We start from the raw sequence: 17754 nt of genomic DNA, 5'->3' as shown, positions 1-17754 counted from the left end.
GTCTGACTCTTTGCGACCCCATGAATCACAGCACGCCAGGCCTCCTCGTCCATCACAAACTCCCAGAGTTCACTGAGACTCACGTCCATTGAGTCAGTGATGCCACCCAGCCATCTCATCCTCTGTCATCCCCTTCTCCTCCTGCCCCCAATCCCTCCCAGCATCAGAGTCTTTTCCAATGAGTCAACTCTTCGCGTGAGGTGGCCAAAGTACTGGAGTTTCAGCTTTAGCATCATTCCTTCCAAAGAAATCCCAGGGCTGATCTCCTTCAGAATGGACTGGTTGGATCTCCTTGCAGTCCAAGGGACTCTCAAGAGTCCTCTCCAACACCACAGTTCAAAAGCATCAATTCTTCAGCACTCAGCCTTCTTCACAGCCCAACTCTCACATCCATACATGACCACTGGAAAAACCATAGCCTTGACTAGACGGACCTTTGTTGGCAAAGTAATGTCTCTGCTTTTCAATATGCTATCTAGGCTGGTCATAACTTTCCTTCCAAGGAGTAAGCCTCTTTTAATTTCATGGCTGCAGTCACCATCTGCAGTGATTTTGGAGCCCAAAAAAACAAAGTCTGACACTGTTTCCACTGTTTCCCCATCTATTTCCCATGAAGTGATGGGACCGGATGCCATGATCTTCGTTTTCTGAATGTTGAGCTTTAAGCCAACTTTTTCACTCTCCTCTTTCACTTTCATCAAGAGGCTTTTTAGTTCCTCTTCACTTTCTGCCATAAGGGTGGTGTCATCTGCATATCTGAGGTTATTGATATTTCTCCCGGCAATCTTGATTCCAGCTTGTGTTTCTTCCAGTCCAGCATTTCTCATGATGTGTTCTGCATATAAGTTTAAGCAGGGTGACAATGCTGACAGAATGTGGTCCACTGGAGAAGGGAATGGCAAACCACTTCAGTATTCTTGCCTTGAGAACCCCATGAACAGTATGAAAAGGCAAAATGATAGGATACTGAAAGAGGAACTCCCCCGGTCAGTAGGTGCCCAATATGCTACTGGAGATCAGTGGAGAAATGACTCCAGAAAAAAGGAAGGGATGGAGCCAAAGTAAAAACAACACCCAGCTGTGGATGTGCCTGGTGATAGAAGCAAGATCCGATGCTGTAAAGAGCAATATTGCATAGGAACCTGGAATGTCAGATCCATGAATCAAGGCAAATTGGAAGTGGTCAAACAAGAGATGGCAAGAGGGAATGTCGACATTCCAGCAATCAGCAAACTGAAATGGACTGGAATGGGTGAATTTAACTCCGATGACCATTATATCTACTACTGTGGGCAGGAATCCCTCAGAAGAAATGGAGTAGCCATCATGGTCAACATAAGAGTCCGAAATGCAGTACTTGGATGCAATCTCAAAAACGACAGAATGATCTCTGTTCATTTCCAAGGCAAACCATTGTGGCTATAGCTCCATATAATTCATGATATGCAAACTTCTAGCAAATTCATCAAGTGAAGCTGTGTAAGAGAACTTTCTAGTCACTGTAGACTCCATTATCTGCTGACAATTTTTTTTTTTACATTTCTTTTAAGCTCCTTCTGTGAACTATTGTGCAATATAGGGCCACAGGAAAAACTCCAGAGAAAGAAACGTTGGAAAATGATTTGATGTCCTTGTAAAGAACGTTACATGTGACCTCAAATATCTACAGTTTCATTCTTGGGACCATTCAAACTTTAAGCAGCTCATGACAGTGCTATGCCAGACCATTTGGTGCTATTTACAACATCCACATGGCATGGATATTTTGAGCAGCAAAGAGGCCAAGACTATTTAGAAACTTAAATAGGAAGCCAAAGAATCTTGTCTTTCTTCCTTTATCCAAATAAAAGGCATCACATGAGAAATAAATATTTATGAAGAGCCAAAATCTCATCCATCTTAACTGTTGCAGTCCAAATGAAAGGACGTCTTAACTGAAGAATATGAGTCTGTATCCAAAGCAGTCACTTGGGAGAAAGCAGAGTCTAGAAAACAGCATAGCGAGTCACCTGATTCTTCTGAAGAGTACTCAGCTGTCAGGTTAGTGATGCAAAACCAGAGAAAGTCTGTGAAGAAGGTGAGTCATAAATGAAACCCATGGGACCCATGAGAGCACGTAGAATCTAAGGATCCAAATGAGTCAGAATATAGAATCAAGGGCACTTGCTGCAGAGAGAAGTGAAGGAGAGGAAAAGCAGCCTGGAGCAGTGAAGTTCAAAGTCACCAGTAAGGTAGCCCCAGTGAGAACCCAGATTCAGTCTAGAGTCTTTCAGCCCAAACACATAAGCCCACTTCCTTGCCTCGCTGCAATGCTGTGTCCTTTTGCCATTTAAAATAGGCAGGTATATGTACATATACCCAGTATAGACAATGGGGCCCTCAAAATACCAGTCCAACCACTAAACTGTTGTTATTTCACTGCTTTGCTAATATGAATGCCTCTTAATAAAACAGTCACTGTAGAATTGTGTCTTCCCCTATTCCATTAGATAAGTAAACATGATTGGAGGCAAAGGAAAGAGGAAACCACATGAAAGGATGCTAACATACTTGCCTCAGGTATAAGAAGGCTATATCTTGGTCACTTTAGTTACATTTAACTTAGTATTTTAGCAAGGATGCATTGCAGTAGGCACTGAGGAAGGTTAACCCAGCATTTCTATGGCAACAATGAAGTGTGTGTGTGCTCAGTCATGTCCGACTCTTTGCGACCTCATGGACTGTAACCCACCAGCTGCTCTGACTGTGGGATTCTCCAGGCAAGAATCCTGGAATGGGTTGCCATTTCCTCCTTCAGGGGATCATCCCTACCTGAGGATCGAACCTGCATCTCCTTCACTGCAGGTGATTCTTTACCCCTAAGCCATCGGGGGCAGGGGGGAAGCCCTATACCTGGTAAAATGATCAATGAATATTAGATTTATTAAATTTGATAAGCAACATCACTAATGAAAATATGATGCATAAGATGTCAATATGCTCTAGTATGGTTATACCTTGAACATACTACTTTCTGTTGAATATAATATTTGCATGTGAAGAGACAACACATTGGAAAAGACCCTGATGCTGGGAAAGACTGAAGGCAGGAGAAGAGGACGAGATGGTTGGATGGCATCAACAACTCAACGGACATGAGTTTGAGTAAGCCCCAGGAGATGGTGAAGAACAGGGAAACCTAGTGTGCTGCAGTCCATGGGTTGCAAAGAGTCACGCGACTGAGCAACTGAACAATATAATATTTGCTTATGTATCTATCATGGACATTTAACATAACGACAAGCCATATAATTTTTAATGACATCTTATGTATCCAAGAAAGGAATTATAGAGTTTTGATCATCTACATGACCCTAAAATCTAGACATGATAATGATACTCTGCCTCATGGATTTTTCTATTAAAAACAAAGTGTATAGAATGTGTAGTTCTGTGAAGATTACTGCTGATAACCAGAAGAGACTGTTCCCCATGAAATGTATCTGGTTTGCTTGTTTATGTTGAATAAAAGCAGGTAGATAACCATTAGAGCCCCACACTATATCCTACACAGTGGGCTTAATGTTTTAATAGAAATAAATAATTATAGTAACAAAACTGTCATGGTTGTCACACATTTCATTTTAAGGTCACTTAGAGAAATCAGGATTGAATTCATGCCCAATATTCTATTTTCATTTCAAATAGATTTTGACAATATTTGTTGCAGTCTTTACTGGGAACTTTCTTAGCCAGAAAATTTTGCCAGTTTTCAATTTACTCCATAAAAGTTATGCAAAATGTAATAAAAATTGTCCATTTATTTGGATTGATTTCTATCTTTGACACAAAATGTTCTGTTGCCGGAGACAAACCATTTAAGCAAGATCGCTGACTGGAACACACACACAAAATATTCACTTTGTCTGGGGAGTGATACAGTTTTCTGGACTATGGATCAGAAAATCCTCAGGTTATCTGAAAAAAATATTACATTTATTATTTTCCATTGAGTTACTTTGTACCATCTTTTCTAAAAGATTAGACAAAAATTACTCAATTCAGCTTCTGAATTTTTTTTTCCTTTCTGCTCTGCTGAATATTAAAATAGCAAGAGGAAAGGCACAGTGAAATAAAGAAGAGGAACAGAGATAATTATTTGCCTGCTGGAAAGGAGAATTCCTACCGAGTCATCTTACATGAGATCTTCTTTTCTTGGCTTGCTTCCATTATATTTAGCAATTTCCTTCAATGTACACAAATTATGCCTGTAGTTTAGTAAACGCTGCTTCTTCATAGAATCGAGAGATTAAATATCAGATTTAATACGGACTGGCCAGAAAAACACCAGTCTGCAGCTGTACAGGCACCTGCACCTTCGGTCCCTCATGAGGGTAGAAAATGTCCCAGCACATCATGAAACCGTGAAGAGTGATGGAGGCGCTATATTTCGTTCTTCCATGATCCCAATCTTTTTCTCCCCATATTATTTTTTAAATAAGTTGTGTGTGTGTGCATGCACATACAGTCAGATCCAACTCTTTGTGACCCCATGGACTGTAGCCCGCCAGGCTTCTCTGTCCATGGGATTTCCCAGGCAAGAATACGTCCAGAGGATCCTCCCGATCCAGGGATCAAACCCGTGTCTCTTGCGTCTCCTGCATCAGCAGGTGGATTCTTTGCCACTGTGCCACCCTGGCAGCCCTAACAAAGTCATAATAAATAGCATTCACATTGTCGAGGTTTTGTGAAATGTTCTACAGTTTAAGACATTCTAATACGTATTTTCTGAGTACAAAGGAAGCAAATAACAAAGAGGCTTTTTCTCTTCCTAGATACTATTTTTCTACTCTGGGTCATTCCATGATTTTAGAGATACTTAAAAGCCATAAAAGAGACACTGAAAGTTTAAGGTGTGCTCAGAGATCTGTGGGAGACACCCTGGGGATCCAAAGACTGATGTCTCATCATTTAATGTCTATAAATAGGACAAAATATAGACTTCTGCTTCTGGCATGATTTCCCAATTCACTGATATTATCCCCATTTGGTGCATCACTGAAAGTAGGATGATTCCTTTTGGAAAAGGAAGAGTAAAGAAGCTTATCTGACAGGATCATTTCTGCATCTTCTTTGGCTGGGGTGCTCAGCAACTACGTCTGAAAGGTCATAATTCAGTGTATGACTGTTCCAGAGTTCCCAAGCTCTGACAGACGCAGGGGATCGATCAAACTGAATACTTAGTAAAGAGAAAATCTGAATCCCACTCTCCTTCTCAAAGTTGTTGCTGTTGTTAAGTCCCTAAGTCACGTCCAGCTCTTTTCAGCCCCGTGGACTACAGCACACCAGGATCCCCCGTCCTCCACTAACTTCTGGAGTTTGCTCAAATCCACGCCCATTGCGTCAGTAATGCTATCTAACCATCTCCTCTGACCCAAACAATTGCCCCGAGGTGGGGATGGACCCCTGCTTCAGTGCCCGCACCTGCTGAGGGCGGGTCCAGTCCTAACACTCCTGATTCACCCCTAGTTCCTTCGGCCTACCGAGTTTTACGTGGTTCTATATATTCTTTTCCAGTGGTCAGGTACTCCTGCCCACTCTCAGCTGGCATTCTGAACGCACTTCTGTGTCTGAAGGTGTATTCCTGATGTACTCGTAGAGAGAGATGTCCTCCACGTTCACTTACTCCTCTGCCATCTTGTTCGTCTCTAACCATCTCATTCCTGCTGCCCCCTTCTCCTTTGCCTTCAGTCTTTCCTAGAATCAGGGCCTTTTCCAGTAAGTCGGCTCTTCGTATCAGGTGACCAAAGTTTCAACTTCAGTATCAGTCCTTCCAATGAATATTCAGAGTTGATTTCCTTTAGGATTGATTGGATAACAGTCCTTGTTATCCAAGGGACTCACAAAAGTCCTCCAGCACCACAATTTGGAAGCATTGGTTTTTCGGCCCTCAGCCTTCTTTATGATCCAACTCTCACATCCATACATAACTACTGGAAAAACCATAGCTTTGACTCTACAGACCTTTGTCGACAAAGTGTACTCAAAGTACTACTCAAAGGAAATAGTGGGTTCTCTTGTCTATACATTTCCCACTTCACTAACAATAAGATATCTAATTAAGCCTCTGGGAATTTTAAAAATACAATCAAAACCACAGTAGGTGGGGCAGTACTTAAAATGTTTGGAGAACTATCCTCTTAACAATTTTTTTCAGTTCACAAAACCACACAAAAAAGTTCAAATTGTTAGCTATCCACTCTATGTTGTATAGGAGATCTCCAGACCTTATTTACCTTGTATAAAAAAAACTTATACCCACTGGAAAAAACCTCCCCCCTTTCCTCCTCCCTGCTCCACTGGTGACCACCATTCTATTTTCTGCTTCTGTTAGTCTGACTATGTTAGATAGTCAATGTTTGCTTGTGCTAAGCATTACTACATACACACACACAGGAAAAGGACACAGGGACATGTAACAGATCTCTGTATCACCCTGACTGTGCTGATGGCATCACAGGTATACGCACACGTCCAAACTAATCAAATTATATACATTAAATGTGTGCAATTTTTTTTTACATCTATATCTCAATAAAGCTGATAAAAATTTTATTAAAAAATTAAAAGACCCTCCTACCCACAAAAATTGACAATAATTTTTTAGAGGACTTAAAACAAAATTTTTTTTTCTATTTCAAATAACAATTGTATCTCTCTATATATAAATAAGAAAAATTACAGTTATAAAATAATTACGTAGAGTAAAAAAACAGGTTAAAAAAAATGCATGCATCACAAAAAGCTTCTCTGGTTGATCAAAACGAGAAAAGGTGTGCTTTGCCAATAAAAAGAAGAGATAAATGATAATTTAAATTGAAAAATCTCCACATGGTGCAAATTTGGCATGCTATCCTTCTTTCAAATTATGTTCCTAGGTGAGGAAACTGAACCAACTTGCTTAATTCATTAATTAAGGCATACTAATTGATAAAAATGAGGACACAGTTCCTATTTTCTAGAAGCTATGATATTCAATAATTAGCTTCCATTTGTCATTCTCCTCCCACCTCACGCCTCCCCTTGCGGGGGTGTATGGGTATGTGTGTTGAAGGGCCAAAACACGTGCAACAAGTATGTGCAACAAGTCTGATCAAAGAAACCCAAAGGGAACAGGGGACAGACAACAAACACGGGACTGCGGCACCAAACGAGACAATGATTTAGACACAAGGATGAATGATGACCAAAGAGGGCAAACGCTGCAAACACGAGCTGCTGAGTACTAATGCCTGCAGATAAACTGTTCATTTTGATGATTACAGAAGTCAGTGAAAGGAGTTTGATAAATGGTAAAAGTTTCAACACAAACAGAAACCACCCCATGGAAAGCGAATTATTTAAATTGTCACTACTGGTAGGCGGAGGGAAACCCTCTTCCACCCCGATACAATTATTCTAGAGAATATAAATTGTTTGGGAACATTTATTAAGAAGTTATATTTTTATGCATTTAAATGTTTTCAATCCACATCCACTCCTTCATGGATCACAGCCTTATCATGACAAAGTGGGCTGTGTAACTCAAGGAATCTATGAGCCACACCATTCAGGGTCACCCAAGATGGACCAGTCATACTGATGAGTTCTATGGCCCACTGGAGGATGAAATGGAACCCACACCAGTATTCTTGCCTCGAGAATCCCATGAACAGTATGAAAAGGCAAAAGATATGAAAGCAGAAGTTCAGCCCTCCAGGTCAGAAGGTGTCCAATATGCTACTGTGGAAGAGCAGAAGGCAATAATAGCTCCAGAAAGAATGAAGAGGCTGGGCCAAAGCAGAAGCAACACTCAGTTATGTATATGTCTGGTGGTGAAAGTAAAGTTCCATCTATAAAGAATGATATTGCCTAAAAGTCTGGAATGTTAGGTCCATTAATCAAGGCAAATTGGATGTGATCAAGCAGGAGATGGCAAGATTGAACATTGACATCTTAGGAATCAATGAGCTAAAATGGACAGGAACGGGCAGATTTGATTCAGATGACCATTATATTTACTACTGTGGGCAAGAATCCCTTAGAAGAAATGGAGTAGTCCTCAAAGTCAACAGAAGAATCTGAAATGCAGTACTTGGGTGCAGTTTCAAAAATGACAGAATGATCTCAGTTTGTTTCAAAAGATGTACTTTGCATCATAGGGGATTGGAATGCAAAAGTAGGAAGTCAAGAGATACTCAGAATAACAGGTAAGTTTGGGCCTTAGAGTACAAAATGAAGCAGGGCAGAGGCTAACATAGTTCTGTCAAGAGAACATGGTCGTCATTACAAACATCTTTTTCCAACAACCCAGGAGATGACTCTACACATGGACATCAGCAGATGGGTGATATAAAAATCAGACTGATTGTATTCTTTGCAGTTGAAGATGGAGAAGTTCTATACTTTCAGCAAAAACAAGGCCTAGAGTTGACTGTGGCTTCAATCATGAGCTCCTTATTGCAAAATTCAGGCTTAAATTGAAAAAAGTAGGAAAAATCACTAGACCATTCAGGCATGACCTAAATCAAATACCTTATGATTAAAAAGTGGAAGTGATAAATAGATTCAAGAGATCAGATCTGATAGAGTACCTGAAGAACTATGGACAGAGATCTATAACACTGTGCAGGAGTCAGTGACCAACACCACCTCCAAGAAAAAGAAATGCAAGAAAACAAAGTGGTTGTCTGAGGAGGCCTTACAAAAAGATGAGGAAGAAGGGAAGCAAAAAGGGAAAGATACACCCAAGTGAGTTCCAGAGAATAGGAAGGAGAGATAAGAAGGCCATCTTAAAAGAACAGTGCAAAGAAATAGAGGAAAACAATAGAATGGGAAAGACTAGAGATCTCTTCAAGAAAATTGGAGGTTTCAAGGGTATATTTCATGCCCTTGAATGGGCATGATAAGGTCAGAAATGGTAAGGACCTAACAGAAAAAGTGAAAATGAAAGTGGCTCAGTCATATCCAACTCTTTGAGACCCCATGGACTGTATAGTCCATGGAATTCTCCAAGCCAGAACACTCGAGTGGGTAGCTGTTCCCTTCTCCAGGAGATCTTCCCAACCTAGGGATCAAACCCAGGTCTCCCACATTGCAGGTGGATTCTTTACCAGCTGAACCACAAGGAAAGCAAGCAGAAGAGATTAAGAAAAGGTGGCAAGAATACACAGAAGAACTATACAAAACAGGTCTTAACGACCTGGAATCACAATGGTATGGCTACTCACCTAAAGTCGGACATCCTGGAGTATGAAGTCAAGTGGGCCTGAGGAAGCCTTATTATGAACAAAGCTAGTGCAGGTGACAGAACTCCAGCTGAGCTATTTTAAATCCTAAAATATGATGCTGTTAAAATGTTGCACTCAATATGTCAGCAAATTTGGAAAACTCAACAGTAGTCACAGGACTGGAAAAGGTCAGTATTCATTCCAATCTCAAAGAAGGGCAACACCAAGGAACGTTCAAACTACCATACAATTGCACTCATTTCACATGCTAGCAAGGTTATGCTCAAAATCCTTCAAGCTAAGCTTCAGTAGTACTGTGAACCAAGAACTTCCAGATGTACAAGCTGGCTTTTAAAAAGGCAGCGGAATCAGAGATCAAATTGCCAGCACTGCTTGGAACATGGAGAAAGCTAGAAAATTCTACAAAAACATCTACTTCTTCTTCATTGACTATGCTAAAGCCTTTGACTGTGTTGATCACAACAAACTGTGGAAAATTCTTAAAGATATGGGAATACCTGACCATCTTACCTGTCTCCTGAGAAACCTGTATATGTGGATCAAAGAAGCAACAGGTAGAACCAGACATGGAACAATGGACTGGTTCCAAATCAGGAAAGGAGTAAGACAAGACTGCAAATTGTCACCCTGCTTATTTAACTTATATACAAAGAACATCATGAGAAATGCTGGGCTAGATGAATCACAAGCTGGAATCAAGACTGCTGAGAGAAATATCAACAACCTCAGACATGCAGATGATACCACTGTAATGGCAGAAAGTGAAGAGGAACTAAAGAGTCCGTTGAAGAAGGTGAAAGAGGAGAGTGAAAAGCTGGCTTGAAACTCAACATTTGAAAAACAAAGATCACGGTATCTAGTCCCATCACTTCATGGCAAATAGAAAGGGAAAAAGCGGAATCAGTGACCTATTTTATTTTCTTGGGCTCCAAAACCACTGCGGACAGTGACCACAGCCATGAAGTTAAAAGATCCTTGCTCCTTGGAAGGAAAGCTGTGACAAACCTAGACGGCATATTAAAAAGCAGAAAAATCACTTTGCTGAATAGGTCCACAGAGTCAAAGCTATGGCTTTTCCAGTAGTTGTGTATGGATGGGTGTGAGAGTTGGACCATAAAGAAGGCTGAGAGCCAAAGAACTGATGCTTTTCAACTGTGATGCTGGAGAAGACTCTCAAGAGTCCCCTGGACAGCAAGATCTAACCAGTCAATCCTAAAGGAAATCAACTCTGAATATACATTGAAAGGAATGATGCTGAAGCTGAAACTCCAATATTTTGGCCACCTGATGCAGAGAGCCAAATTACTGGAAAAGACCCTGGATCTGGGAAAGATTGAAGGCAAAAGGAGAAGGGGGCAGCAGAGGATGAGATGGTTAGATAGCATCATGGACTCAAAGGATATGAGTTTGAGAAAGCTCCGGGAGATAGTGGAGGACAGAGGAATCTGGCCTGCTGCTGTCCATAGGATTGCAAAGAATCAGATATGACTGAGCCACTGAACAACAACAAACCCACAGCTAAGAATAATACTTAGGGTTTATGCAAATGTTCTTCTATAAGAGTATAAAGTATGACATTTGCACTTGAATAAAATAAGAGACAATTTAGATTTCTAATAAAAGAGGGTTGATTAAATTATTTTGCTATGGATACAACCATATTATGGAATGCTATGTAGCCATATCAATAATTTTGCAGAAGAATACTTATAATACGAAAATATATTCACTGCAAGTTGTTCAGAAAATTGTTATAAGAACACATTAACAAATTAGAATGTTAGTAAATTATCTTAAATGACAGCTGTTGCATTGAAGGGCCTGGATTAAAATTTCTATGAAAACTTGTACCTCCTGCACCTACCAGGTAAGATGACAGATTGTTCCAGTTTCTTCTTTTGTGAAAAGTAGAAGAATTATATTTCTTCCTACCTCATTGTGTTTTGGGAATATTAAAAAAGGTAATGCATTTAATGCTCTTAGCATTTTATTGTGCCCATAAATGCTACTGATATTAACAGAATAATATAAATATATCACTTATAAAATATACATATATTTATGTTTGATTTTGCCATATCATGGAGCATATGGCATCTTAGTTCCCCAACCAGAGATTGAACCCATGTCTCTTGCAGCAGAAGCATGGATTTCTAACCACTGGACTGCCATTGAAGTCCCTATTTATGCTGATTTAGATACCCATGCTGATGTGATACATTCAATATATATACAATAATAAACCTCAACTTTTTTATACCTACCTCTTTGGATTTAAGTGTGATTTTTGCTGCATTTGCTAGCTTGGTTGTGTTGCTTTGGCTGTGTTCCCTAATTCTGCATGCAGAAGAGAGTATGATCAGGAGTTCTGTGGCCATAACAAAAACCCCAATGTCTCAGCCACTTGAAACAACAAAGGTTTATTTCTCATTTGTGTTATAGACCTTTGGTGGGTCAGCAGACATCTCCTTATTTAGATCAGCTACCATCTTAAACACTGAAAATCCCCATGCCAGGGAACACGACAGCACAACAATCTCTCACTGCCTCCGCATCCTCCACTTGGAAGTGATAACATCCCTTTTGCTCATATTTTCTGGCCAAAGCCAGACCACGTACCCAGGAGAACCTCAATAACAATAAAAGTGTATTTTTAACCAAGAAGAGTTGAAAACCAATGTGTAGACATTGCCCGTGTCTGTGTGCTCGGTCGTGTCCGGCTCTTTTGCCCTTAGAGCGGAACACTGATAGGAAAGTCGAGAAAGTTGCACCCCACCCCCCAACCCCAGGAGCAGAAATTAGGATGAATCACTGGATATCCACACTGGCTCCAGGAGAATCATCTAACTAAATGAAGGGATAGAAATCAAGGAATTACAGGATTAACCAAGAATTTAAGACATCCTCTAAATTATTCCCCTGCCTTTAAGACATAATGATCACACATAGTCATCACTGGCACAAGCAAGTAATCTAATTTAATTCTACCAGGAGAATTGCTTTTTTTTTTTCCCCTTGGCCCCAGCTGGTGAGCTGCTGAGGCTCTCCGGCTGGAGAACCGATGGGCCTTGTAATTGCTTTCTTCACTCATGTAACCACAGCTGCAGTTGTCATTCATAAACCGCAAAACTAATCCTTTGGAAGTTTCCATCTTGGCCATTTGCTTTAAAACCTCCAGTGCTCATGAGTTTGCAGATGTAGCCCTATGAAAAACGAAGTCTCTGACCATTGGTCCGAGCACTGGCCTGCCTGTCATAAATCCTTGGTCTTCATTCTCAAAATTCTTACATTTTGTTACAGTTCCCTGGAAAACCTCTTCACTCATCAACATCTCTGTTTCCTTGTGAGGAAACTAGAGAAGCTTACAATTGGTAAAGAGCATCAAAAGGCTTGAATGAATTTCAAAAAAAATAAAAAGTATAATTCTCTACATATTAACACCTTTTTGGTACAATAAACTTTAAATATACTCTAGTCCTGAAAAATAGGAACTAAATAAAGATTATTCATAAAGGTAGGAGACAAATATGTTTGTCAGAGTTTATTAAACATTGATATATGAAGTCCATAAATAATTCTCTTGCACTAACATCATATAAAAATTCAAGACAAATGGAAAACTTTGGCAGATATATATATATACACACATACTTAAAGTCATTTTCTATGTTTAAGATATTTTATATGCTTTTCTTATTTTTCTATTATATAGCTTGCTATTCTTAGCAATAAATAACAATAGTCCAAGAAAAACTGATTTTTTAGTCTTTGTTATTTTAAGAGCATAATAGGCTTGCTGAAGCACTAGAATCACAATATTTTACTAATGCTGGTATAACAGTGGTTCCTGTCTGGGGTTATTAGTGAAGGATGGGGCAAATCCGAAATGCTTCTGAAATTAAAAATTCCTTCTATCCATATTTTATCCTCTTTCTTATAATCATTAGGGATAAATACCAGAGTACAGGAAAACAGTATGTTACAAATAACCTTGGAGACTTGGGAGGGTTTTCTACCCACCTCTCAAAAAAATAATAATAGAGAAAAGATGACATATGATAATAAATAACAGTGGGGATGTGGAGAAATTGGAAGCTTCATACACTTCTGAAGGAAAACTAAAATAGTACAGTCACTTTAAAGCCAGTGTTACGGTACGTCAAGAACCTAACCATAGAACTCCATATGACACAGCGATTCCAACTCATGGGCAGATATCCAAGAGAAATGAAAAAAAAAAATTCTTTGCACAAAACTTGTAAATAAATATTCATAGAATGGTATTCATAATGGCCAAAAAGAATAAACAACTCAAATGTTGATTGACAGATGGGTGGATGAACAAATGTGGTATATCCATACAGATGAATATTATGCAGCCATAAAACGAGGTACTGACACATTACAACGTTGAAAACATTAAGCTAAGTGAGAAAAGCCAGACACAAAAGAACACAGTTCCTATTTAGATGCAATATCCAGATCAGGCAAAAGTACAGAGACAGGAAGAAGATTAATGGTTTCCAGGGGCTGAGTGGGGAGAATATGGAGAGTGACCAGGAAGGGGTACCAAGTTTCTTTTTGTGGTGATGAAAATGTTCTGGAACAAGTCAGTGGTGAAGGTCAGATAATTCTATGAATACAGTAAAAAGTAAAACAAAAAAACCCTCTAAGTTGTATACTTTATAAGCACAAATTTTATGACACTTGAATTCAATCTCAAAAATTCATTTTTCAAAAAGAAAAAAAAAGCCCTGCAACATAAAATTAATTTTTTTAATTTATTCAATTGAAGGCTAATTACTTTACAATATTGTGGTGGTTCTGATCTAACATTCACATAAGGGAAATCTTTCTCATTTTCCCTTTTCATGAATAAAATTTGTAATAACTTCAATTACCAGTTCCTCCAAAAGCATATTTCGCCTTAATTTTGCCATTTTTCGCATGAAAGGTGAAATTGTATTTCTTATTTTGATAAATCAAAAACAATGAAACCAGCTTTCCCCTAGATGAATCCTTCCTTCTCCTCCAGTGTGTACTGATCTGGTACCAAGAACACACCTGAGGCTACATGCCATCCAAGACCAGGAAAGCTTATTCCAAGCTGTTTATACGATGCTTTCTCAAAAGCCAACACTACAATTCAGTAGGATGTTATTAAGTTTCAGAAATGTCAGTGGACAATTAGATGGTTTTATTGACAAAGCTCTGAGCAAATATTCAAACTTTTTTTTTCTTCTTTTAATGCAGCATTGAACTAGATGGAAATTGAACAAATCTCAGAGCTAAAGTAGACTGAGTGAGTGAGTGAATGTGTGTGGGGGCGGTTATGACAGAGAGGAAGAAAGAGAGAGATTATAGTTCTCCGTATTTTCACTCGTGGATACTGGAGTCATTATTCTGAAAAGGCAAATTGTTCCTCATTCAGGAATCTCAGCTACCTTTTAAATAAGATACGTGTAAAGTGAATTCACTAGACTCACAGGGTTAGAAGTGGTGGGTGGCAAGGCCTGAGACCCTCACTTACCCCTTCCTGAGCATGGCAGAGTGGCACTTCCCTGGCACTTTCTGATGCTCTCCTCCGTTGACAGCGGGCAGGAACGTGGGTGTTCACACTTCTTCCCATACCAGCCTACTTTGCAGTCACATCTGCCACAGTTACACTGCCCGTGACCTTCACAATGAGAGTAAGAGTATACATGTATATTAGTGTATGTAAAAATGTATTATATATATATACACATACACATGTATATGAGAAAAACATACTGAAGTCAGAATTAGTTTCCAAACAGTGAGTGTGACAAAGAACTCAGGATCTCATAGAAAACATTAAGGCAAAAGTCCATTTTTCAACAACGTTCTTAAATACCCAAGCTGTATTGATTGATCGTTAAGAGTAAAGAAAAGCAACAACTCCAGATCAGATAAACAGGTTTGGAGGGCTATCAACTTGAATCTTTCAAAATCCAAGTGCATGAGATTGAATTAGCCTGCTGGGGCCCAAATGGAGGGTTTAATGGGTCTGGAGATTAATTCATATGGAGGAGAGCCATAGGAAATGGAAAGCAATTTGTTTTTGAAACAGGGTCTCAGCTCCTGGAGTCTCCCAGACTTTATTTTCATGACCTTTTTACTACCCACAACCCTTGAAGACTAATTTCATACACACAAAAGAGGTCAGGAAAGAAATTAATTTATTTACACATGGACACAGAGCCTTCAAAAAACTGTGATAAGTGGTGATATGGTATAGCAGAAAATAGACCAGGTTATCAATCACATAAGTAGGTTCAAATCCTGACCCTGCTCCCTACAGAATACAGCTGGTCAAATGACACCCTCTTTGACATTTAGGTTCTTCATTCTAAACCGCATTATCTATCCACATTTATCAAGAAGTATATAATGTATCTTAAAATGCTACATAAAAATGAGCTATTGTTATTTTTATTCATTTGAGCCCACACATCTAACCAAGTAGGAACCAAAAGGAATGAATAACTTAGCTGAGTTTTTCTAACTCTTCATAACCGTTCTGAAACTCATTATTACAAATGCAAAGTAAAGTAGATTTCAATAATTCCTCCAAAAATGCATGAAGGATTTTAAAGGAAGTGGAATCATACTTTCCTTAAGTAAATCAAGTATGTTGCTAATGGATTAAAAATCCATGCTATTTTGTATTCAGTTCAGTTCAGTTGCTTAGTCGTATCCAACTCTTTGTGACCCCATGGACTGCAGCAGGCCAGGCTTCCCTGTCCATCATCAACTCCCAGAGCTTACTCAAACTCATGTCCATTGATATTAATATATATCACAGAGTATGAAAACTGGCCTTCAGTGAAGACTGGCCTGTTTTATCAGTATCTCATGAGGTCTGTGGGCAGATGTCCATCTGTCAAGTTTGAAGCATCCGTCTATCAGGAAGCTTTTCATCATAAACAGGCTTCTTCATGGAATAAGTCATAAAATCACAGTCAGAATAGGATGAGCTATTAGGGACTATGGAACCCAAATCTCTCATTTACACTAAATTCCATTCAACAAGTTTATTGAGCACCTGCTATGTAACAGAATCTATGGAACAAATTGCTATTGATACTAACACTTTGTCTTAGAGCTCATAATTTTAAAGGAAAAATTTTTGATTACTAATAGATACATACGACATGTGACTATGATCATTTAGACCTTCAAACACAGGAATTTTTATTATAAAAATTTAACTTACTAACACTTATAGCTCTGAGGTTATTGGGTTCCCTAGATTCTAGCCATTTATCCTAGCTTACAAAGTTCCTCCCCATCTTCCCTGTCCTCATATAATTTTTAGAGCAAAATTTGCAAACAGAGCTGTATTGCAAATGCATAGATAAAAAACAGATTTTAAAACAAAATCTTTAACATTTAAAGTACAATCAATTCTGCTGTTCTATGAGAGCCAGTGACTTTGAAATTCTGGGAGACAAGCAGCATCATTTGTAGGGCACTTGAATGTGCCAGGAGGATGCTGGACAAAGTACAGAACATGCTGCCATTTGCGGAAGACGAGCTGACACTTCAACAATAAAACTGAAAAACACAGTTAGATTGAAAGGGGGGGGAAAAAGCTTTCCTCTTGAAAGTTTAAAATAGCTGTGGAAGTTAGAACAAAGCATCCAGTAGGTGAGGAGGCCAGGGAATTCCTAAGTACTCAGGAGAAGGCCACCTACTACTGCAGGTGCTTGGAATTCATGGGCAGTGAGCATCCTGATCCCTTGGCACGTGGAATAAAGTCAGAGTCTGTGTGGAAGAAGATGGGGACTGATGGGAGGATACTCTGAAGTTCCATAGTTGGCTTAAGAGCAGCCATTACAGGGACTTCCCTGGTGGTCAGTGGCTAAGACTCCAGGCTCCCAATGCAATGGCCCAGGTTGGATTCCTCATCAGGGAACTAGATCCCACATGTTGCAACTAAGGATCCTACAGCACGCCACCACGAAGATCCTAGGCATGGCAAATAAGAGCCAGTGAATGCAAATAAATGATAAATTAATAAATCAATAAATTAATAATAAGTAATTTTAAAATAAGTAACCATTTTTTTAAAAAAGAATAGCCATTACTTTCTGTCTGAGGTTCATTCACATGTCAACATTAAAAAAAAAATTTCAGTAGCATAAAACAAATTCATGAAGATGGACAGACACTATTAATAGAGATTCTTGAAATTAAAATCTGGTCTAGTTAGTATCTTAAGAAGTCAGATTAATTGTGGGTGCTTTAACAAATGTTAAAAAAATGTACAGATGCACTAGACCTAGAAGAAATCTCTGCAAGTCTTCCCCTTGTTGCCCTCATATCCACTCCCTTCTGTTTTTGTTCTATTTGCCTCGCTGAGTCCTTACTCTCTGTGCTTCTCCCCCTAATGTTATGCGGCTTCACTTTTCTGTCCTTCTGCTATTTCTGAGCATTTCTACAAGTTCTAGAGGAAACGTGG

The 17754-nt window shown here is 39.2% G+C and overlaps 1 protein-coding gene across 1 annotated transcript in view; it reads right to left on the bottom strand.

The window, feature by feature from the left end:
• Positions 1 to 17754, bottom strand: part of ITGBL1 (integrin subunit beta like 1) — a 235466-nt gene that overhangs the window by 90073 nt on the left and 127639 nt on the right. The window contains 1 exon segment of the mRNA NM_001206834.1: positions 14800 to 14946. Within this exon segment, the coding sequence (NP_001193763.1) occupies positions 14800 to 14946 (147 nt within the window).

Source organism: Bos taurus, chromosome 12 (genome assembly GCF_002263795.3).
Source record: "Bos taurus isolate L1 Dominette 01449 registration number 42190680 breed Hereford chromosome 12, ARS-UCD2.0, whole genome shotgun sequence".
NCBI lineage: Eukaryota > Metazoa > Chordata > Mammalia > Artiodactyla > Bovidae > Bos > Bos taurus.
The sequence above is the reverse complement of the archived record's forward strand: the minus strand, read 5'-3'. Positions and strand labels throughout refer to the sequence as shown.